General features: G+C 40.2%; 1 protein-coding gene across 7 annotated transcripts in view; it reads left to right on the forward strand.

Moving 5' to 3' along the window:
* The window catches only part of GTDC1 (glycosyltransferase like domain containing 1), a 266,961-nt gene that overhangs the window by 58,827 nt on the left and 182,731 nt on the right, over nt 1-25,403 (forward strand). For 6 of the 7 annotated variants that reach the window (XM_054044312.1, XM_054044317.1, XM_054044314.1 and 3 more), the window contains one exon: nt 24,723-24,937. The exons of the other annotated variant lie outside the window; for it this stretch is intronic. In XM_054044312.1, the coding sequence (XP_053900287.1) occupies nt 24,759-24,937 (179 nt within the window). In that variant the 5' untranslated portion in view covers nt 24,723-24,758. The remainder of the gene's footprint in view (nt 1-24,722; nt 24,938-25,403) is intronic. 7 annotated transcript variants of the gene reach the window in all.

Consider the following 25,403-nt stretch of genomic DNA (forward strand, 5'->3'; position numbering starts at 1 on the left):
TACCTGAAAGGGGGTTCCAAAGAGGATGGAACTAGACTGTTTTCAGTGATCGAAGATGACAGAAAAAGGATAATGGTCTCACGTTGCAGTGGGGGAGGTTTAGGTTGGATATTAGGAAAAACTTTTTCACTAGGAGGGTGGTGAAGCACTGGACTGGGTTACCTAGGGAGGTGGTGGAATCTCCTTCCTTAGAGGTTTTTAAGATCAGGCTTGACAAAGCCCTTGCTGGGATGATTTAGTTGGGAATTGGTCCTGCTTTGAGCAGGGGGTTGGACTAGACGACCTCGTGAGGTCCCTTCCGACCCTGATATTCTGTGATTCTATGATCATGGGGTGTTGTTGCTGGAACAGTAAGGAAAAGGCAAATTGTGAAGAGGCAGTATTAAAAAGAATAAAGCGGTAAGATTTAGGGAGAGATTGAACATGGAAGTGCAGGGGACGGGACTCAAAGATCATACTGAGATTACAAGCCAGGCAGACAGGAAGGATAGGAAAGTTGTCAGTAGAGAGAAAGAAAGAAGGTGGAGGCAAAACATTCTGGATAGAGAGGCAGATTTGGGAATTATCACACAGAGATGGTAGATGAAAGCATAGGAATAGATAACGTCACTGGAAATAGAGAAAACAAAATTTTCTGAAGTACTGAGGGTGAGGAGACATTAAAAGAGTAGGGAAAGATGCAATTACAGGATACAAGACAAACCAGGAGAGGTCAGAAACATGGAAGCCAAGGTGAGAAAGCAGAGGACTCAGGCCTGGTCCCCACTTAGTCCGGACTTCGGACTAAGGTACGCAAATTCAGCTACGTTAATAACGTAGCTGAATTCGAAGTACCTTAGTCCGAACTTACCGCGGTCCAGACGCGGCCGGAAGTCTCCCCCCGTCGACGCCGCGTACTCCTCTCGGCGAGCTGGAGTACCGGCGCCGACTGTGAGCACTTCCGGGATTGATCCGGGATCGATTTATCGCGTCTTAACCAGACGCGATAAATCGATCCCAGAACATCGATGGCGTGCCGCCGGACCAGCCGGTAAGTGAAGACTAGGCCTCAGTCATACAAGAAATAACTCATACAGTCTAAAGTAGTATAGAGTTCTTTCTAGCACAGGAGTATTCACCATCTCACCAGATTAGGAGTGGTATTAATATTTGCAGAATATAAATTTTCATTTTATGTTACTCTAAAGTAACCTTGCAAACAAACAAACAAACAAAAAAGTCAAAATTTACCATCCCAGGCACAATATCTGCTTGCCTGCACTTTGCCATGAGGATTGATGTTAATGAAAATCTACTGATATCTTCCAAAAATAGTGTTAATCTGAAGCAAACAGAATTTTCCAGAGCTAATCTAAAGAGAGGCTGTTTAATGTAATGGGTAGGGGCAGGAAACTTGGAGTCACTACTGCATTCCATTCTTTGCTCTGGTACTGAGTTGCTGTTGGAATTTTGGGCAAATCACTTAACTTTTAATTTCAGGTTTCTTATAGGGTAAATTAGAGAAAACAATACCTACCTACTTCACAGAGGCATTATGAAATTTAATATTTGTAATGCTCTCTGGCATTCTTGGATGAAACTGGATAAATGCAAATCATTATTAATAAAGAAAAAAATGTGAAGTAGAATATGCTATTTTATGTTAGAAAGCAATAGGGGGGAATTAGTATTTTTGTTGTTCTAAGCATGTTTTTAAAAACGTATCTGAAAAAATGCTGGGTTAGACGTTATGTAATCCAGTGCTTCTCAAAGTCGGGCTGCCGCTTGTTCAGGGAAAGCCCCTGGCGGTCCGGGCCTGTTTGTTTACCTGCCGCGTCCGCAGGTTCGGCTGATTGCAGCTCCCACTGGCTATGGTTCGCCGCTCCAGGCCAATGGGGGCTGCAGGAAGGGCGGCCAGCACATCCCTCGGCCCGCGCCGCTTCCCACAGCCCCCATTGGCCTGGGACGGCGAACCGCGGCCAGTGGGAGCTGCAGTCGGCCGAACGCGGACCTGCGGACGCGGCAGGTAAACAAACCAGCCCGGACCGCCAGGGGCTTTCCCTGAACAAGCGGCGGCCCGACTTTGAGAAGCACTGATGTAGTCATTAGGTTTGTTTACTGAATGCACGTTTCTTATAATTATCTAGTAGTTTGGTTATATAAACAGGCTATGATGCTTTGTTCACAGAAAGTTTGTGTTCAATTTAATACTTAAAAGTGCAACAACTGAGTACCTCTTGTGTACCCATAAAAAAAGATATTTTCTGTCTATAAAGCTTGTCTGTCAGTTTTTTGCAGGATCAAAGTAGTAATGTTAGGGATGATGTGTTCTGGGACAATAAGTCAACAAGAGATAATAAAGTTCACCAAAGATATGTTGAATTTATAAATGTCTCTCTGTGTGTATAATATATATATATATGAAAATATGATCTTATTTTTATATATATATATTATACACACACACACTGGCATATTGTAAATATAAGATCATATTTTAAATAATCAACTTATATTTATTTAGATGCTAGATACATTATTTGAAATGTGATCTTATATTTACAATATGCCAATGTTTTAGGTGTGAAAGCATAGAAGGATCTTTATTGCACATACATGGACACATGGTTATTTTTTTAAATTAAGGGTTTTCTTTAAGTTTGTCATTAGTCAAATGACTTTACTTTTATGGAATTTATTTGTTTAATTATCGGTATGCTAGATTACAAGACAATTTACATTACAAGGCAGATTTTGAAATTCTTTTGATCTACTCCCGTACTCAGTTTTCTTTAAAAAAAAAAAAAAAAAAAATGTTGTTTTACCCCATTGAGGCCAAAGGACACAAAGAAGCCTGTTAAATGTTTGCGTCTTTATTCAATATAGCCACTGCTTACAAGCACAAAAGAGCCACATCTAGAGTATGGACCAAAATTACTAGAGGGTAGAAATGCTTTGGACACCAAGCATTTAGGTTGCCTTTTCTAAAGGGGTTTTAGGAAATTAGGCACCCAGTTTTCATTGAAATTCAGAGAATGCTGGGCATCTAACTCCCTTGTACCTCTGAAAATTTCAGCCTTAGCATTATTTATAACCATTTTGATTGAAATTTTGATTGAAATTTCTTGTGTTTCATCTGTGGCTAGGGGAAAAGCTGAGACAAATGTTTGAAGAAAATCAAATGAGCTAGTGAGTTAAAGCAAAATTAGTGTTTTTTTTCCCTCATATCAAAACTTTATTTTTTCCCATTCATAACTCAAAACCAGTGTGGTCTAATAGCTAACTAGTAAGTCTACTTTAAGTCTCAGTGAGAATAATTTTAAAACATATTAACAGTCAAATTTCTTAAAGTTGGGAATGCTGTAAGGTCTCCCCATGGACACAAGTGTTGTGAGCCACCTGGCAAACTTTATAAATGTTTCTGGCATGTCAACAGACATTATAGGTGTCATCAGGCACCTGGCAAATGTTATAAAGGTCAACAGCATGTTAGCTGTGTTTATAAATAAGCAAAAACACATGACTATGTCTGCATTTATCAGCCAAGAAATACACACCTTGGATGTGCTAATGTCCAATGCCTCAGCACTGGGAGCTGTGCATTTATTGGCTGTCAAGCACACACCTTGGAGTGCTTATAATGTAGCTTATGATGAACTTTAAAAAAACAACATTGAAATATAAGACATTTTCTATTCGTGTGCTCAATCAAATGTTTCCATTAAAATTAAGAAAATAGTTACCCAGAGATTGATCAGAGGAAAAAAGATATTTCAAATCAAGGCTCTCCAGTGTCTCTCTTTCTCTCACCCTTACATACTCAAAGCACCTGAGGAACGTGGCTCAGCCTCCTCTTTCCTTGGTGGTAGTAGAAACAGCTGGTTAGAATTGTTTCCTTTTAAACTCTACTTCTTTGCTGGAGGATACTGGAAGGCAGAAGCAGCAGCCTGAACCAGCTCTCTTGGGCACTGTCTACACTAGAGAAATTTGGCACGCTGATCAGAATGTGTCGGTCCTAGCATGTTTGTAATAACCTCATGTCTGCTAAAGAAAATGCTCTGTGCAGACACATTACAACCACTGTTTGGATTAGGTTTACTCCAAACAAGGTGAACACCATGTGGTCCTTTGCTGTGCCAGTCTCCGCTGGTTCAACACAAGTGTGGATGGAGAAGGGTGGTATAATAGCTCCAGCAGATCAAAGCCTATCATCCTTTAGTGCACACCCTGGTCACTGCCTAGGTGACCTGTCTAGTTTACATTCTATATTCCACTGCATAGGGATCAAGTAGGTCTGTGCAAATAAACCTGAACACATTGGTAGCTCATTGGAAGCTGTTTTCACAGTAGACATCTTATTATATCAATAGTATTCTTACTGCTGTTTTTCCAGAAGAGGGATAGTGGCAGCCTGAGTAGCTGTTGCTTTTAACTTTCAATGGGGCATTAACACATCATGTTAGGCAGTGGGGACTCTGCTTAGAAGTGATGATGTGATATGACAGAGTGTTTTTGCCATATTAGCTGGAGGAAGGTATAGCTATTATTGAGGGCAGGGGTGGATTAAAGATCTTCAGCCTTCCTCCATCAACTTGAAGAGGAGGCAGAACCAAAGTAATTTTTAAAAACTTACCATCTTCATCCTATCCCTAGCCTAAGCTTCATGAAACCATTAAAAGGATTAGATTTAAATATATTTCAATTAAATTAAATTGTTTTAATTAAATTATTATTGCATTTTTCCTTTGCAGTTTGTGTAACGATGTGTATGAGGTCGGCAAGGAGGCCTTATAGTCCTAATATGTATTTGTTGTAGCATGTGAAATGGAGGCCCCTTCAGCAAAAAATCTCAGCTTTCATCCATAGCAATGATGGACATTGTAGGTGTCACAAGGCACTTGGAGAGTTTTATAAATGTTGCTGTTGTGCCAACATTGTTTTTGAATATGTTTACCAAGGAGAAAAGGACTCTTGGGTGTTCTATGTACTGCTGATAAACTGGCAAAGTTTCTCAATGATTTAAGCCCTTTATTATACCACACCCTATGCTTGTACCGTTGCTGTGGCTGTTTTAAACCAAGCACTTTTAAATTGGTGTAATCCAGTCGCTATAACACACCCAGTGTTTGTAAGAGCTGGTGTCTATGATAATCTCACAGCGATTTAAGCACTGTCTGTGTGCTAGTGGTATTTCTAAGTAGCATGAGCTTTTGACAGTTCTGGAGGCCTATTGATGCTGTTTGTAATAGCTGCAGTCGATCCTGGACTACCTTATGCATCTCGAGCTCCAGGGCTTGTCTCTTTTATCAATTAAGGTCCACTCAGCTGCCATATTAGCCTTTCAATCTCCGTTCCAGGTAAAGTCAGTCTTCGATCATAACATGACGGTCCGGTTCTTGAAAGGTCTGGAGCAACTCTATCCCCAGGTCCGGGACCCAGTTCCTCTATGGGACCTGAATCTGGTGTTTGTGTGGCTCATGAGAGCTCCCTTCGAGCCCTTGGCATCCTGTTCCCTTCTTCTTCTCTCCTGGAAGGTGTCATTCCTGGTGGTGATAACTTCTGCCCGAAGGGACTCTGAGATTAGGGCACTTACCTCGGAGCCACCCTATACGGTGTTTTTCAAGGACAAGGTCCAGCTGCAGCCGCATCAGGCTTTCCTGCCCAAGGTGGTTTCACAATTTCACATGAGCCAGGACATATTTTTGCCAATCTTCTTCCCAAAGCCTCATAAGTCTGAGGAGGAACATAGGTTAGAACATCAGGAGAGCGCTAGACTTCTACATCGAGAGGACCAAGTCATTTCGCAAGTTGTTCATTGCGGTGGCGGATAGGATGAAAGGTCATCGAGTGTCCTCCCAGAGAATTTCATCTTAGATCACCGCCTACATCTGATTTTGCTATGAACAGGAGAAGGTGCCTCTACCGGCGATTGTAACCACCCAGTCAACTAGAGCACAAGACTCGTCATCGGCTTCCTGGCCCATGTGCCAATTCCAGTTATCTGCAGGGCCGCCACCTGGTCATCCATTCGCACATTCATGTCTCACTATGCGCTTACCCAGCAAGCCTGAGATGACACCCACTTCGGTAGAGCAGTATTACAAACCACACGACTGTGAACTCCAAGCCCACCTCTAGAGATACTGCTTGTGAGTTACCTAGAATAGAACGACATGAGCAAGCACTCAAAGAAGAAAAAATGATTACCTACCTTTTTGCAACTCTTGTTCTTCTCAATGTATTGCTCATGTCCATTCCATTACCTGCCCTCCTGCCACTCTGTCGGAGTTGCCAGCAAGAAGGAACTAAGAGGGCGTAGGGCCAGCGGCGCCTGATATACCGGCGCATAAGTGTGGCACCACAGAGGGTGCCACAGCCAATCCTACGGATACTGTTAAGGCAAAAGTCTCCAACAACTGTGCATGTGGGCACGCACACACCTAAAATGGAATGGACATGAGTAACACATCTCGAAGAACAACAGTTATGAAAAGGTAGGTAACCGTTTTTTCAGGCTTCAGATTGGAGTAAACTCTATCAGAACCCTGTCAATGCTTGGAGTTTTCCAGGCTCAGATTCTCTGCTGTGCAGTAGAAAGAGAGCTGATTCCAGTTCACTGATGCTTTGACTGGCTGTGCTGGGCAATGATTCCATCAGAGTGTTGCTCAAACTCCAGTCAGCTGGTCATAATTCTCAAGGGAACATTTGCCATCTGTAGATAGCCAGAGATCACAACCTGGCCATGGTCCATAACTGCCTGTCACCTTAAGATTGGGTGGGAGATGACAGCATAGGAGCCAGCTAAACTGGCTCTATGCCTTTTAGGGACTCTCTACTGCCAGGGAAATCTCCAGTGGGAGAGTTTAGGCCAGCAACCACTCCCTTTGTTCTGCTGAATTGGGCCAGAGAATCTGGCCCTATGGATTTTTAAATCTGTATTTTCACTGACCACTGAAAAATATCAATGAGAACCTAAGGTTTTTTTCAAAATGTAAAATTGGCTCTGCTGTACAAATTGTTTCAAAGTACTTTGTGTACTTTCACCCACAATAAGAAATTTACCTGATAATATATTAGTATGCCAAAGCTAAGCTTCCTTATATGATTACGTTTTTTCCTATGTTGCTGCTAGCTGCTGAAGCTCATTCCTCCATCCCTGCAAGACTTTCAGAAAAAGACAAAAGAGAGGGATGAGTTAAGAGAATGGCCCAGTTTCCTTCTCATACTTCTGATACTTCCTCTGTTTATTTCTTCTCTGCTGCTTTTCACAGATGGCAAAATGAGGTTTATTGCAGAAGAAAAGTAGATTCTATATCTTCTTGTTTTCAGTAGGTATTGGTTGCCTTTTCAGTTAGCAAATGCTATCAGGTGATCTCCTTTAACTTATGCCATCACAACTTCTATACTGACATCATATGACAATAGGATATATGTAGTACATTCTATCTGGATGTACCTAGAAATTTTCAGAAGCAGTTAATACTGCTGACTTATCCAGATACTTTCAAGAGTTTTATGCTAGAATTATATAATGAGATCCTTTAGAAATAATCATTCATGGTGCCAAACCTTTGTCCACTGTATTTGATAGCTTTTCATGTTATACCCAGATTGTTCTTTTAAGCAAAGGAGAGATACCATTCTGTAATCTAAAGAACAGTGCATGAATCTAGGATAGAATATAAACAGAAATACTCTCATAATGGGAAGAAATCTTCTAATAAATAATTTTAAATCCTCCTTAAGTGTCCTTTGACACTTGATACCAAATCTCTGAAAGCTTTCAAGAGGTTTTTCCACAAAAAATAATTGGCATAATGCTGACTGGACACAAGAACCACAGGTGTTATATAATGGACTTCTGTTTTCAGAATGTTAGTTAAAATTGGAATAATTGGTTCAACCCTCTTTGTTTGAGAGGACAGGAGCTGTACAGAGGATCAAAAGAAATTTCCACCTGACAATTCCGTTTGAGTAACTGCAGCCTTGAAAGTAGCTTGTAAAATCACAAGAATGTCATACCTAAATTACCACAGAAATCTAATACTTCAATTTAATATAGATCCTTGGAACAAATCAAATTCTGATGATTCATTCCAGTCGCTTTGAGAGAGTTTTTGTGGTTTGAGAAATCCTCATGATTATCATTTTAAATTGCTTTTGTTTTATAGCTCTTCAGGTGAGTAAAAAGGATGTCTTTAATCCTCTTTTTGGTGGCCACCATACAAAGTTACTGATTTTCATTTGAAGAAACTGCAGTGGAATCTGTTGTGAATTTCCTTCGGTTCCTCATCATCATCATGTTCCTATTATGCCTCTGGCGATTAGGACAGCGACAAAGCTCCTCCACTCCTTAGGTTGTCATTGTATAACCCTCATGTTTAGGACTTTTACTAGATGTCATAGGGCTGAGAATAAAATTCATCCTTTCCTTATTGCGGATACAGATATGATTGAAGTTATGTTTAAAGAAAACATAAACCCTGTCTTCATTTAGACAGTATTTCCAGTTACCAGATTCCATCTCAAGCACTACGCTGGCTAGTAGTCATTTAAGAGCGCTAACCAAAGATCTCAGACCCCCAAAAGGAAAATGAACAATTTCATTAACTTTGACTCCCAGACTTTGTGAAAAAAGGGCATCTTGAGTACAAAATATCAATATTACATGACGAGAGTGCAAATTCTGTAGATAAAACTTAAACCTTTACTTCTTAAGTAAGAAATTGCTGTGGTTGGTGTGCTCCAAGGTCTTTCCTAAATACAGATAAAATAGGAGAAAATAAGAAAACCTCTTTATGCAAATGAAATAAGTTCACTTGCCAAATCCATTGATAGAGATGAAACACCTGATAGCGGCTATTAGAGGTCTGCGAACTATACATTTAAATATTTCAAACAAAAACTTAAAAATAAAAAAATAAAAAGCCTTTTTTTTTTCAAGCGCCATCTGCAGACATATCCCGACTAGGTATATTTACCCTTCCTTCACCTAAGCTGGTCATAACTTCAGAACTGCTGGAAATCATAGACTGTAGACCCCATTTCTCATCAAGATCCTAATATATCCAAGGTATTTCAGAATGCCAGCCTATTATTACCAGACTGACTCCTTTTCTATAATAGGGAAGTAGTTACTAATATGTCTCCTGTCAAGTTTAAAAATAGTGCTACATCTCCCATTACCACACCTATTAGTTTCCTTTCCACTCAGAGATATTCTAAATCAAGCATCTTTCATCCATTTAAACTTAATGTAAGCCATCAAGATAATAGGAATTAAAAATATTGTAGAAGAAAGTTCTTGAAATCACGTCCAGTCTGCAAGAATTGCAGATATAATCCCCATACTGTGTAAACCAACAATTAATCACATATATTATCATTCTTTCCTGATATTTGAGTTTAATGGCAGCATGCCCTCTACTTTTCCCCGCGCATGTGCAGAATGAATTTTGTTATGTGCACCAATATGGAGTCACACATCACCTCCACATTGGTGCACATAACAAAATAAATGTGGTGTGGGGGGGAGAGATTTGGGGTGCAGGAGGGGGCTCAGCTGGGGCAGAGGGTTGAGGTGCGGGGGGGGGTGAAGGCTCCGAATAGGGGTGTGGGCTGTGCGGTGGGGCTGGGGATGAGGGGTTTGGGTGCAGGCTTCCCCGGGGTTACAGCGGGGAGAGAGAACTCCCCCCAGCTCTCTGCCCAGCTCTCTCTCCCTGCAGAAGCACCCAGGCTGGGGTGGGGAGAGGTGCCTCTCCCCCAGCTGCAGCAGTTCTGGGGTTGGGTTGGGGCCGAAGCGCCTCTCCCCTGGCTGTGGCAGGTCTGGGCCGGGGCTGGGTTGGGGCACTTCTTCCCCAGCCTTGGCAGGTCCAGGGCTGGTGGAGAGGCATCTCTCCCAGCCGCAGCCCTGAGTGCTTGCACGGTACTTAATAGGCTGCTGCGCGGCTGCACAGCTTAGAGGGAACTTAGATGGCAAATAGTTCCTAAAGATTGTAATTCTCACATTGGATATATTGTATGCTTCACTGCACACTTTGAAGAAGTTATTATATGAAGCGTGTTATCAAGATACATTTGACCAATTTTCTAAGATACTGGATCTGTCGATACTCAAATACTACACAGTATACCCACTTCCAGTCCTTTTATTGCTTTGGTTAATTACTCAGATATTTTGAGAGGGAAGGAAGAGAAAATTTACTTGCAGAATTTCCATGTCCTTTCCTGAGCATGTTTCCTCCGCCACACTACTTGTCCTGTGGCCTCTTTACCTCGGAGGACTTTTTCCTCTTCTTTTTCTGCCTTAGTGTCCAAAACAATTTGTTTCTAATTAAATGTAACAATGCTACTTATTCATATGAAGGTATCAGAGTAGTATACAGACATTGATTAAGCCCTCCCACCACACCCCAGGAGGTAATTTAGTTAATGTAAGTAATGCATTTTTACAAATGCAGAAACCACATTCCCTGCTCTAATCACTGCTTATTGTGCAATGGGAGTCAGTTGATCAATGAAATTTCTCTTGACTAAAGAGAAAGCGACCCATGTTTGCTTGGAGAGCCATATTCCAAAGTGAGATGGATACCTCCTCACTGAAGTAATTGCTATATCTGCTTTTGAATTAACTCAAAATGTGATACGTTTCTCTCATTTGGAGAAAAAGACTTTCCAACAATTATGATTTAGTAAGGAATAAGTTCTTTAAAGATGTTGAATGATAGTTGCTAGTACCAGTATAGAATACAGTTGCTATTCTATGATTTAGGGCTTGTCTATGCTTAAAAGGCTGCAGCCGCGCAGCTGCACTGCTGTAGCGCTTCAGTGAAGACTCTACCTACGCCGATGGGAGGGCTTCTCCCCTCAGCATAGGTACTTCACCTCCTGAGAGGTGGTAGCTATGTCGACAGGTCCCATCAACATAGCAGTATCTATGCCAGGAGTTAAGTTGGTGTCACTGCACCACTCAGGGATGTGGATTTTCCATACCCCAGAGCAAAGTAGTTAGATTGACATAAATTGCTAGTGTAGACCAAGCCTTAGCTTGTAAGTAAAAAAATGTTCTGATTCAACTCTATTTGCTACTGGAAAGAAAAGAACATTTTGGATGTTAAACATTTTTTGTTTTCCCATAACTCAAAAACAGATTTAATTTATAACATGAAATTATGCAGCCCATTAGTGCCTTGGCATATTAAAAAAATAAATAAAACAGCTGAAATATTGAGGTTTAAAGTGCATCTATTGTGCACATGCATTAACAAGGATTTATAGCATCATTGCTGACCTTGCATGCACCGTATAATGCACAAGTTTTACATGATGTTACTTTTAAAATGTGTCAACTTCAAAAGGAGCCTGTAATGGGGTACATTCTCCCCCCTAGAACTCTCCTTGTATCTAGCCAACTCCCCTCCTCTCTAGGGAGTGACTGTAGACTCCCTCCTTGCAACTCTCTCCTATCACCAACTTCCTCTCTTTATAAGTCTAGCCCCGCTCCTTCCCCAGGTGAGCTTCATCAGCTATTAGGCCTTATCAGTCCCTGGTTCTCTTCCAGGTGTATCCTATACGGTTAATTGGCCTTTCTTATCTGTTCAGGCCCCAAGGGGTGGACATCCCATCACAGAATTGTTGCGGTCTGTTGTCTCAAGGGTCTGTGGATTAATAGTCACTGGGACATTTTTACGCCATAACTTTGGGCTTGTCTTCATGGAGCAGCAATTCTTTTAAAATTGTATTGTGTCCTTAATTTGTGTCAGATTAGATATTGCTAGAGCTCAGTTCACAATCTCACATATCATATACAAACCTGCCCAAAATCTTGCACATGAGCACATAGAAGTGATCTAAGAGTTCTATGTCTGAGAATTTATGTGAATTGTGAGATAATAGCTAATTCTGAATTTTCAGACTTTTGTGAGTTTAAGCCTTTAATGATTTTAATATAGCTTTTTGCACTTTATAGACACCCATACACATCTATATGCACACATGCACAAAATAGGCCTGATGGCAGGATATTCTAGCCCCTTTGAGCTGTTGTGGCAATGCAAAGGGACCAAAACCAGCTGAATCTAGCTGAGAATTTCCTTTTTTCCTAGGGCCAGCAGGGCCAACCGGGAAAGTAGGTGGCACTAACCTATAGTTGGCCCAGGTATAAATCCACTCTGAGAAACAGGAAGCCATGTTTGGCTCCCTGATGGGCCCACCCCTCCACTGTGCTAAATTTCCATTTAGCACAGCAGAGAATGTGGTCCAAAATTGTGCCTCTGTGCGTATATGTAAAACACACACATAGATAGATATGATATATAATAAAATATGTGAGAGACAGGGACATGTCTCAAATTATGAATTAAAAATGCTAAATTGATAGATGCTAAATTGTTGCACCAGTTTAAGGGGAAGGGATATCAATTTCTGTCTCACAGCCTTTTAGGGCTTTTGAATTGAACAGGGTGTTCCCAGTGGATTGGCTAACTTCCTTTCTTGGGAGAAAAGCTGTAGATGTCTACAGCCGAATGAAAGGGACTGACAGTGTGGTCTAGGAACAATTTTAGTTCTCCAATATGAACTAACCAAATCGGCTTATTGGAAAAGGTTTCAGGAAGCTCAAAATACTTAGAGGATGACTTGCATGGAGGTGGGTAACTCAGCTGGGCAATTATCTTCGCAAATCATTCAAATGTTTGGGGATCACTACCCTAGATTAGTTGTATGAACTGTTTGAATTGGAATAGGTTTATGATTTATGCTCACGTGATCCAAAAATGTGGCTAGTTGATAAGAAGCAGCGGGACCTCTGTCCCACAGATCAGCTGGCTGATGAGTATGTAGTTAGCAGGTCTTTTTTAGAAGCCCAAGGGAGAATGACTCATTCATGAGACTCAGGACCGGGGACGCATGGATGCTCCCCAGAAATGGGAAGTGGGAAAACCCAAGCTGGAAGGAGCAGCAGTCCCAAACTAACCCTCAAAAATAAATCCCAGGGATCTGAGTAGTTTTACCTGTTAAGGGACACGGCACAAGAGCGCTCAGTGACTATGTGCCAAGAGGCTGGCAATAGACCACCGTAGGCTAACGTGTTGGCAATCCAGTAACAGGTGGCCAGGATGTTGCCTCATCAGTACAGCCTGTGAACATGGTGATTTCAGACCAAAATGGGGTGACCACAGGCATTTTGTCCTAGTAGCAGTGGCCAGGAAAAGGTCCAGGGTTGGAGGGATACAGGTACTTAGGTGACTCTAGCTCAGACCTATGTGGTGAATCCAGATAAGATTTTTCTCAGTAAGCACAAAACACTGCAGAGGTTAGGGGGTCTTTCACTTAATGTATTTGTAGTTAACATATATATGAAAGTGGGATGGAGGCACCCAAGGACGTTGGGCTATATGAACATCTAGGAATGGAGGTACTGCTTGTGACTGATTTGGATTCTTGGCCTTATAAAACTTGCAGCACTTTGGTTCTTACAAGGAGCAAAAGCCAAAGAGCCTTGACAAAGGAGTGCAGATGGACAGACTGGAAGACAGTGAGTCACTGTCCCCAAGCTGTGAGCATGTGTGCCCTGGGGCAGAGTTGAGTGTTGCTGGAGTTGAGATCCTAGTTGAGACCGGGAAAACTAAGGATAATGGGGAGGAACAGGCTATACTCCCTGCCCCAGCAGCTAAGTGCCTGCTTCATAATTTAGGGTGCCTTAATGATATGCTGCTATGGCTCATGGCTCTGACACCAGTAGCCATCTTAGAAGCATAAGGCCTCACCCTGGTTTCTCCAACCCTAGTTACTCCATGCAACAACCCCTTCTGATTCCAAGTCCCCCAAAATCCATTTTCCCAAATTCTTAACTACTAGATACTAGGACTTTTGCCCTTGGTTCATCACCCTCAAATGAATGAAACCTACTCCCAATTATCAGTTCACTTTGGCACACACAGTTTGTACAACATAGACCTGCTTGGGGTAAAAATAAATAAAAAGTTTATTTAATAGAAAAATCATAGATTCAAAGATGAAATAGTAAGGAAAGGCAACACCAGTTACACAAAAAATACACATAAAGATGCCATCTCAAGCTGTACACCTCTATTAGCTAAATTCCCTTTTATAATGTGAATTACCTATTGCTTCTGAGAAATTTCCCAGCATGCCCTCTGTCCTAGAGGGTATCCAATGTTTCTCAGACAGCACCCTGCTTAGATGCTAGCTAGGGTTGCCAATTTTAGTTGGCCATATTCCTGGACATAATCTTCACATCACATAATCTTTAATTAAAGATTAATCTTTAATTCCTGGAGACTCCAGGACAATCCTGGAGGGTTGACAAGCTCTGCTGGCCCTCCATTTCTGCATAGAAATCTCAAACTCAAGCATGTTTTTAAAAGGTTTTTTCTTCTCTCTCCCCCCCCCCCTTCTCCTGGCATGATGACTCATGGTTGTACAGAGTGGGGGAAACTCCCTTCTTTCTCAGTTTTCTAAGACTGGGGTTTTCTTTTCATTTTCAGTATTTTTCCATTAACTTTAATGGTCCACAATTGTGTCTTCCTGGCTGTACAGTGGATGAGTACTTAAAGTTGGTTTCATGTAAACAACTAGCCTGGGAAGTGCCCCTGCCCTGCTTGATTGCTTCACCCCCTGTTGTGTGAAATGTGTAGTTGCATCACAGTTATAGTTATGACTTGTATCTATTCATAACCATTACCTGTATACATATCACCTAATAACTAGAACATTATGTGCTTTCATAAAATACCTTACTGGACGTATATTTATACACAATAACTTTGTATACAACCAGTTGATTGGATTGCTTATTCTTTGGGGTTCAGACCCCCTGTTGTCCCCTTAGGGTGTCTGGACCCTGATTGTCACACCCCTCCTTAGAGAAGCTGAGGGCTGCCGTGACCAACCCCAGGTCTGCAAACACTCTTCCTGAGGAATGCAGGGAGAGATACCTGAGGGATAATAGATTTCTTTATAGGGAATAGACTCCTTTATAGGGAATCTCAGGGGAGATTGAGAGTTGAGATGTTTGGAGATGATGGTGCTCCAAAAGCACCACCTTAAGCTGTTAAACTTGACACGCATCATCTGGGGATGCAGTGTACAAAACACAGAGTGTTGCAGAATTTTTACTGGTCTGGAGTCTTTGAGGCAATTAAAAATTATTGCAAAACATATGATACCTGCTAGAGGGTGGGAAAAGCCTGAGATAAGTGTAAAACAGCCATAATGCCACTGCTTATAATAGAACCTTTTCAGGGTGTGGCCATGGATACTGTGGGGCCCCTTAGCAAAGTGACCTTGAAAGGAAAGAAATAGACTTTGGTCGTGGGAGACTGTGCTACTTGCTGACCCAAGGCTGTAGCTCTGTACTCCAGCGAGGCAGACATGATTGCTGATTTTCTGTCAACAATATGCCCAGCAATATCCTTGTGGACCAATGAACCAGTTTTATGTCTGCCCTTTACCAGGGCTTATGGGAGAAATACAAGGTCAGACACTTCTAGGCCTCTGTATATCACCCTCAAAGCAACAGGAGAGGTTTATTAAGACACTTAAAACAATGTTGAAAACCTTTGCAGATCAGCACTCACATGATTGGGATAAATGTTTGTTTATTTTTTGCCTGTAGAGAAGTTGCCCAAGAATCCACAGTTCCTTTTGAACCGCTCTTTGGAAGGAGGGTGCAAGAATCCTTAGACCTAATGAGGGCTGAATGCGGGAACAGTGCTTCTCGAGGGGGAATTGGTGGTGGAGTATATGTTGACTTATAAGGACAGGCTTTCAGATGTCATGTCTGGGAGAACATAGCTAAAGCCCAGGAGAGACAGGGCTGGTGTGACTGCATCACGCATGCCAGATCATAAGGAATGGGGTGTGGTGGATTTGTGGTGTGGTGGATAAACTCCATATTGCCAGGAAGGGCCCTTTATAATCATCAAGCAGCTCAGTTAGATAATGTTGAGGCATCTAGTCCTTCCCATCAGCATAGAGTATATCATGTGAAAATGAAGAAACCATATTGAAATATGGAGAATCTGGTCCTAGCAGTAGGTGGGCGATAAGAGGAGGGGGAGTTAGAGAATCCCCTAGTAAATCTGATGACAGAAACGGTCCAGTCCTTCCCTGGACTCCATGCAGCTCTACAAACACCTGATCCTTGAATAACAAGTGCAGATGAAAGGTGCTGAAGGCTTATAAACAAGTGTCTGAAAGTCTGGTCATATGACAGTGTGGGAGACAGAGTCCAATTAGCAGCTTTCCTTTCAGGGTTCCTGGGAAAGTAACTCAAGACCTGGAAAAGGCGGTCAAAGGCATGCTGGAATTGGGGGAAATTCAACCTGCATACCATCTGTGGACATTGCCCATTGAGCTGATATGAGACTATCAGATTCTGTGTGGATTATGCAAAGCTTAATGCCCTCACAGTTTCTGATGCGTACCTATGACAGATGAGATCCTAGATAAGTTGGAGAGTGCACAACAAGATACCTTACCACAATTGACATCACTATGGGTTATTGAAAGGTGCCTTTAAACCCTGATACCAGACTTAAATCTGCATTTACCACCCCTATGCAGCTCTCCGTTCCCTTTTTACCTCTTGGCCTCGAAGAGGCCCCTGCTACTTGTCAGCATCTGGTACATAAATTAATGGGTGAGTCTGCGGAATTTGCCCTGGCATATCTAGATTCTATTTGTATCTTTAGTGAGACTTGGGAGGAGCGTGTTTCCAATTTTGGGAGGGTGCTGGACCACATTCAGATTGTAAAGGAGAAGTGTAAAGTGGGCATAGTAGAAATGGTCTATCTGAGCCACAGAGTGAGAAGCGGTTGCATTGGGCCACAGCCTTCAAAGGTAGAGGTGATTAAGAATTGGCCTGCTGTCAAGAGCAGGAAACAGACACAGTACTTTATTGGGATGACAGGGTATTACAGGAGATTTGTCCCTCACTTTTGCTTCTTGACTGCTCCCATCACCACACTGTATAAAAAGAGTAAACCTGAAAAAGTGGATTGAATTGAAGTGTCAAAGGGTCTCCTGTAAACTGAAAGGATCCCAGCATAAAGATTCAATTCTGGAAAACCCAGAGTTTGACAAACCTTTTGTGTTTTTTCACAGATGCCACTACCACTGAGCTAGGTGCTGTGCTGATGCAAACCAATTCAAAGGGGGAAAGGCATCTGTGTATTTAAGCAAAAAATTGCTCCACTGAGAAAGAAACTATGTAGCTATTGAAAAGAGTGTCTTGCCACTGCGTGGACACTTAAAAAACTACTGCCATATCTATTTAGGTGAACCAAATGCCTTTCCTCTGGTTCCATCAAATAAAATAATGCCAAATTATTAAGGTGGAATCTGGAGGTCCAGCATTATGACATGGAGGCAATTCATGTTAAAAGGAGTGCACTTGACAGTGCATGATAGCAGATGCTCTATCTTTGAGGGAGGTATGAAAATGTCCCTAGGGTACTACATTCTGCTCATCTTTGATGGAGGGCAGGGGGAGAGAGAAGTGACAGAGTGGGATATATCTGTATCAAATTATGAATTCTATTTTGTTGTATGTGTTGAACCCCTGTCTAAATTTGCCTTAAGGCAAGCCAATTGATTGCATTCCAGACAGTGGCCCAGCCCAGGAAAGGTGCTTGACACCACCTTGAAGGACTGTCACTGAGGCCATATCTACACTACCACTTATGTCGGCAAAACTTATGTCGCTCAGGGGTGTGAAAAAACAATGCGAGGTGTGGTGGCTTGCTCAAGGTCTTTCACACCACCTAAACTTCACATTAGGGCTGTCCACAAAACCAACTATATCCCCTATGTGCTGTGCAAGGAGACTCCACACTAGTCCCAATAGGTTGTCTTTAAAGTTGTTTGACTGGGTCACTGGATCCACGACTAGATGCAGTCAGTGTTTCAGAAGCTCCACATGAGGCATAGACTGACTCTGGCTATTATTCCAGCCTGGCTGAAGATGGATGAATTCAATCTCACCTAAACCCTATGTAGTGTTCTGGGAAAGGCCAAATACAGTAGTTAGGCTTTGAGTGGAGAACAGTAATTTTTCATCCAAAGCAAGTGAACATATACAATGAGAAATATTTATTATAAACATGATACTGAACTGTTGTACGTTACTTTGTAAATCTGTTGAATTTCTCATATTTTATTTTCAGGTCTAATCTCTTTTTTGTATTGCTGTAGTAGTTGGGAAAGAAAGAAGGAAAAGAAGCAACCAAACCTTTGTTAGAAAATAATTCCCATATTGCGCTTACTGCAAGTTGAATTATTGTATTGACTGGTATTTTGCAGTTTTTTAAGCACTAATAAATGGGAATTTTATACTGTAAAAGTATGTACTGCTTCCATAATTGTAGTCTTTCTGGTCCTTTATTGTCCATGGACCCACAAATGGTATCTGGAGTCAAAAATGCCTTTTACTGTCTTCAGGTGGTCAAGAGGCCAACCTGACCACAGTGACATGTGCAGGTTGATTGCTCCAGTACGCTCCAAGGGAGTTGATAGATATGCCGTGATGAAACTCGAGATGGTACAACATGTGGCAGCCATCTTTTAACTAACACAGAGCCACAAGAATACATTAGCACTGTTCACTGTACATTGTACTGGTTTCCTGTCAAATATGAGAGCCAATTTAAGGTTCTGATCTTGATCTTAAAGGTACTTAATTGGCTTGGCAGTGGTTACTTCACATCACCTCATCCCATGACCATGACCTGCCATGACAGCAGGGAATTCACACTAACTGTGTACCAGGGGATTGGGCCTTCTTAGCAGCTGCCTCACATCTAAAGAATGCTTTTGCACAAGAAGTTAGATAGACTTATATAGACTTTCCAACCTTAGTCAGGAATGCAAGACTCATATTTTAAATTAACTTGACCACAAACACTTTTCTGAAGGTAGCAAATACTATTTTAAAATAAAACCTTAAAATAAAGAGTTTTAATTTAAAACCTACTTTAAAATATATCAGGGGGACTACTTGTAGTCTTTTAAGTCTGTAGAGAGTCTTCAGTCAGTAATGTGTCAACTGTAAGTGCCTGTGCAACCTTGACATTAAAATGAAAGTGGTTTAGAGATTTGAGGCCATAGATTTACAAGCATAAGAGTAAGACACATACAGGTCTGGTTTATAGAAAGAGAGTTAAATGATTACAAATTAACTACAGATTTTAAAGTTCATTTATGGAGAAGGATACTTTCTAATATTTATTTTAAATAGTTAAGACTATTACACAATGTATTTTAAAATATTCCATCAAAGAACAACTTAATGGTCTTTTAAACAAAGCTTGAACCTTCAAATAAATAATATTTTGATGGAGTTGATGGGTGAAATCCTGGCCCTATTGAAGTCAATGGGATTTTCAGTAGGACCAGGATTTCACCATAGGCCCTCTATTTTCACTGAGCTGGGAAGCAGCAGTCAATATATGAAGAAAACAGAGCTTACATATGCATCTAGGTTATGTAGAGAATATTTTCAGGATATTGATGAAATAAAGGTATAAGATCCAATATACACTAGTTTAGCATGTACAGAATTTTCCACATAGTGGTATCCTTAATATAGGTGTTTGCAAGTGCATTCTAGGAACAAATAAAGTAACAAATCATATCAACGGAAGGCCATGTGATGCATAATTCTGTCTGATCGTGTGAACCAGAATGTACTGTTCAGTGAAAAGGCCAGGCAATTGGCCTTCACCCTGGATGAGGCACATCCTATCTTTGGCATCATATTCCTGTTTTCAGACCATATGGGTCAGCAAAACATTGCTTACAGCTATCTCTAGTAAAGTAATATTAATACTGATGCAGACCTCTGATCAGCAAATCGGCACCATAAACTGCAGTATTCAGATAAAGCTGAATCATCAATTTATCAGTTTCTCAAAATAAAATTCATTCCTGTGTCGTCTTTTGTTTCCGCTACATAAATCAATAGCATGCTTACTTTTGTATGTGTATACACTTGATCAACAGGAAATTGTTAACTCTATACTTTTTGGCTGATTTAAATATAAATTAAGATATTAAAATGTGATTGTAGTATTTTAAGGTATATTTCTACTGGGGTTTCCCTGATGAATCATTGAGATGAGTGGGTGAGTAATGCAAACTCTCTCAGTATTGTTTTTTTCAGTATGCTGCATTAACACTTACTTTTAAAGTGTGTATGGGGTTGGAAGAAAGGGTGGAGGGAGACAAGAATCAAGGTAAAGCCTCTATAATAACGATCTGGGAAACCCCATTCTACTAAAATGTGGAGCATTTAAAGTCTTTTCCTATATTAAATATTGCACTGTTTATCTCAAACCATCATCAAAGACTGTAAATATATATAAATGCACACTACACACCTTATATCTTTTGTAGTCAGTTGACTTTTAAAATGTTGAACCATGTGTGCTGTGGATATGGTGATGGAATAAATTTCTCATACGTGTGGGATTATAACTGTTGAAACAATCATTACTGAAACCATATACCTTATTTCCTATCACTAATAGCAATTGTGTACCTATGGAATATATTAACAGTTATTCCTTTGGTTTGGGGTTATTGCTAAAATATTTTGTTGGACAGATATTTAAGCATGATCTGTAATGTATGTTGCCTGAATACGTCAATGAAGAGGGCTAATTATGTCTTTCTTCTGTGAGTTATGCTGACGTTTCTGAAACCGCATTTATGTATAAGTGACAGAATAAATGTATCTTCCTTAATAAATCACTGGTAAATTACAAGTTTCCTGTACCTACCTCGGTTTAAAAAATACTATAATAACTGTTTACTTAGAGTTCAAAAAGAGTATAAAGTTACTGCTTCTGTAACTGGTTGAAGAGTGTAAACTTTCTTGCTCATATGTTCTTCCATGCTGTTTTTTTCAAACATTATATTTATATTCTAGTTCTTTATAGTTCTCAGAACAATTGTTCTGATAAGTTAAAAACATTTGACTGCTTACTCTGTCATGTTAATGGCAGTTCATTGTGCCTGTTACCCAGGAATCTGAGTTCAGATCCCTAACTGGGTACTTACTCCCCAAAGTTTGCAGTCATTGCTGAGAGAGCACATTTATTTCGTAAGTGGGAAGACACACTTAAAGCCAAGTCCTCAGGTTTATATAGCAGCACCTGGTGACTTATAATATCTTTTTACCCCTGCCCCCAGATTCTGGGCCTGTCCAGGTGCTGATTTGGCTCCCAGCATAACTTACAGTAGCATCAGGGCTGCTCTAAATAACATTGGTTTGAAACAGCCCTAAAAGACTGTTATGTCAGTTGGGGCTCATAAGGGCATTGTGTGCTCCAGCCATATCCCCTTATTCCTCCCCCAACCATGCTGGGGTGGATTGTAAATGGGAGAGTGTGGTGTTAGCAGCATGGTCTTGTAAGTCAGCCAGTGATATTTTTTATTTTAGGTGGGAGGGGGGAAAGGAATCCTTAGCTGCCCATTTAGGAATTTAGCATGGGCAGTATCTGACCCCTTACTTAGTCTTCTGCAACATGCTCACCCTCTGGCTGACACTTGAGTCATGACTTGATTGTGTCCATATGGAGCATTATTATGAGACAGTATTTTTGAGGTGGGAGTTGAAATAATGGGGGAGAAATGTCTCACAATACACCTAAGGTGTGTGAGTATCCAGTATGATTGCAAACGAGTCATGTTATTGCTTATGTAACATTCACTTGGGACTTAATTCTTATTGCAAGTAGGCAGACTCTTATTAATATGTATCCTGAAGAATCTGCTACTGGATCTGCATATGGTACATGCAGTGAAGCAAATTTTTCAAGCTACACAGCATGGCACTCCTGAGAATAGAATCAAGCCATTAGTGTAACTTGCAGAATTATTGGCTCCAAAGAGCCACCCTTGAGAGGGGAAGCACTGTAATGAGAATGGGGAAGCAGATATATTTTTCTAATATTTGTTGTTTTTCTTTGAAATGGGTAAAAGAATACCTGGAATGATTTATATTTAATTGAGGATTGCATTCCATCAGATAGGGTAAATGTTTTCAGACCATTTATCATCAGTGGCTTTTCAAGACCTCTAAGGAGTACATAGTACATATTTACCTTAACTTGGCTAGGTCAAGGGAAATAAAGCAAGAATAATAGATGTTACTGTGATATGTGAACAAAACTGGAAACCTTGTATGTGAAATATGAAGTAAATGTCTTCATCCAACGTACATTGTAGCTTTTTAAATTTACAAAAATTACAAGCTATTTTTAAAATAATGTGATTTACAGTACATCATCATCATATATTTTTAAAACATAAGATTACTTGGTTGGGTTTTCCACCATTCCTAAATGATATCATTTTGCACTGCAGGGGCTAATTGCATTGCCTGTCCCTTATTATTTAATATTTTCTGTTTTAGTAGCACCTTTAAAAAACACCAAGTATAGGTTTGTAGATTGTCTTGTTATTAATCTGTGTTTAATATATGTAACTGGTAAAGTACCTAGAGCACATGACAGTAGAATTCTACAAATGCTGGTGAGTGATCCTTTGATGCTTTCTTGATTTGTCTTGGGGTTTTCCCCATTCGAGGCAGTTTGTGCAAAAACCCTTTATGTATCATATCATCTTTCAAAAATTGACTGCTGTTTGTGATTTTTCGTCCTTGCTTCTTAATCCTTACAAAGTGGGATCTACACACACCAGGTACACAGAGTATGAAGAATCAGATAGCCTCAGCTACCCAGCAGATAATTAAGGCAGAATCGAAGTTTGAATTGAGATTTTCAATCAGAAGCACACTAAGAGGGTTTATTTTAACATTTGCATAGCATTTTGTTTTATTAAAAAGGCTAAAAGTAGTAAGACAAGTATAGAATAACCTAATTGTCAGTATTATCTTAGACCAAAAGGAAACCTGAGAACTGAAACAAATTTTTGCCTCATTCTTTAGCTATCACAGAAAGGAACATAAAAAAAGAAAACTGTTGCAAAGTATTCTAAATAAAACCAAAGGGTACATTGTTGATTCAGTTAAACTAGGTGTTAAAATGCTTTCATAACTAGTCTGATGAGGAAATTTGATCAGATGTTTTATGAACAAACTACTGTACTACCTCGAGCAGCTTGTAAATTAACATTAACCTCGACTCTTTTTTAATGAGTGACTTAGTGGAATTTATCAGACATTTCATGTACCCTCTTTCTGAGTTAAATTTGCAAAATGCTTCCCTCCAATCCTTTTCATTCCCCCCACCATCTTTCTGTGTGAAAATATTTATTTCCTAACACTTTGTTCTTTAACAAAGGTGAATAATCTAGCTTTATCTCATCTGAAAAATGGCAACTCCAGCAGCACCAAAAGCCCCTAAGACCATGCTGGGCCATTGATTCAGTACTGACCAAAAGGTTTCTTTTAAATTTCATCTTTTAACTCTCTGAATTTTGTGATTTTTTTCATTAGCTTGTTTTTTGATAGCTGCAACATTCTTGTAAGGCATTTTTACCCTTGATTACTGTAGGTACTTTAAACATTAACTCCAGTTTATGTTTAATGACTAGAACTATCATTTAGATTTTGGTAAACGGTTATAATTTATGAATCCCCTCATCCCTCCCCAACAGAGTTGCTGAAAAGATTAGGGTCACAACCAGCGACTACTGGAAACTGTGGGTCAGGGATTGGGTGCTCAGTATAGTCATACAATATATAACATCGGTCTGAAGCACAAACAAATGAAGTAATCAGACCCAGTGTTACTCAGACCCAGTGTTACTCAGCCCCTGATAGTATGTTCTGAAGTGGAAGTTATCAGAGCAGCAGACACTGCTGGTAAATACCTAATCATGGTTTTGTTTTTAACATTTTTGTTCAATGGAGTATCCCTAAGCTTCTACAGAGCAGCTTTTCACCACCCCAAAACGTGACTCATGAAACAGATGAGCAATAGTCACAGGGTTTTCACCTTTCCCTTAATTTTGGGCCATGTGTTTTGCTTCCTGTGTGTCAGCAGCCCTGTGGGTGAAAGTGTGATAGCTTCCTTAAGACTTCAATATTGTTCTGTTTCAGCCATTTTGGAGTATTCAACAGTAATGAAGTTTACATCTCCTATAGGGTCTGCAAGTGTAATTTTAGTGATGATCCCAGCCTTCAGTAACCTAAGGAACACAGTCCTGGAGGTAGACTCAAATTGGGTACCCCAGGATATGCCCCCAATTATGTTTCTTTTAAATCATTTTGCCAGATTGCCTTTACTATGAAACAAATTTGTCTGAAGTATGTTTGAAATGCTTTTTACTTTTATGTACTACTATTCAGAAGGTAAAATTGTATGGACACCACCCTCAATTCCAGAACAGGAAAATATATTTTAAAAAAACTTTTGTAAAATAAACAGTTTCCAAATATACCTTATTTAAAAAGCCAATAACTAAAATTCAAAATCTAAGCATTTACAGATTGAGTATATTTTAGTTATTAGTTAAATTCTAAATAGCTAGTTTTTAAAGGAATATTATTGTGATTAATGGACACCTTCCTTTTTTATCATACTAATTGTTAATTAGTCTTTTTAAAAAAATAAATACATTACCATGAAACAAAGATATTAACAGAGGTCTGTTAATAGGAGTTTTTTTCATGATCTATGTCTAACACACTTTAAAAAAATAAAACTCACTAAAGAATAGACTTTGGGAATAAAAGGTTTCTTTGTCTTTGTCAGTTTTAGAATCCAAGAAGATTTGAAAAACGTGCAAGTATGAGTATTCTTCTAATTGAAGCTTTTTATGGTGGTTCCCACAAGCAGCTGGCAGATCTTCTACAGGAGGAGATAGAAGAATGTGTCCTTTACACACTCCCAGCAAAGAAATGGCACTGGAGAGCACGGACTGCTGCCCTTTATTTCATGCAAACAGTGCCAGCTAATGCTAATTACAGGTAAACATAGTACTGTAACAAATAATCTTACAGGTCAAAATATGAAAGGATCTCCAACCAGGTCTCTAAAACTGAGCTTTCTGGTTTTTTGCATACAAAATCATGTGTACTTGCAAATGGGCACTGAGGTGGGATATTGACCTTCTTGTTTTGCATGCTGGGTTGTGTTTGTGGAAAGTTGCAGGCATCGTTTTAGAGGCCTCTAGATCTGTATCTCTAATACTGCAAAGTCTCTATCTTAAATTGTGCTAAGTTGCCACCTGTGGGTGTGTTTCTTTTGAATTCTCTAATGAGTTTAGAGCTGGTGAAAGGGATAGGACGTACAGCTTTTGAGGCTGAAGTCCTATTTTTCCACAGATCAGGCAGAGTAATGCACAGAGTAATGCAGTGCAAGCTTCTCCACAGAGTCATACCAAGTTATCTGTAGAGTAACCTGAATGCTGCATGGATGTGTGACCTAAAGGAA

Source organism: Malaclemys terrapin, chromosome 11, assembly GCF_027887155.1.
Source record: "Malaclemys terrapin pileata isolate rMalTer1 chromosome 11, rMalTer1.hap1, whole genome shotgun sequence".
Lineage (NCBI taxonomy): Eukaryota > Metazoa > Chordata > Testudines > Emydidae > Malaclemys > Malaclemys terrapin.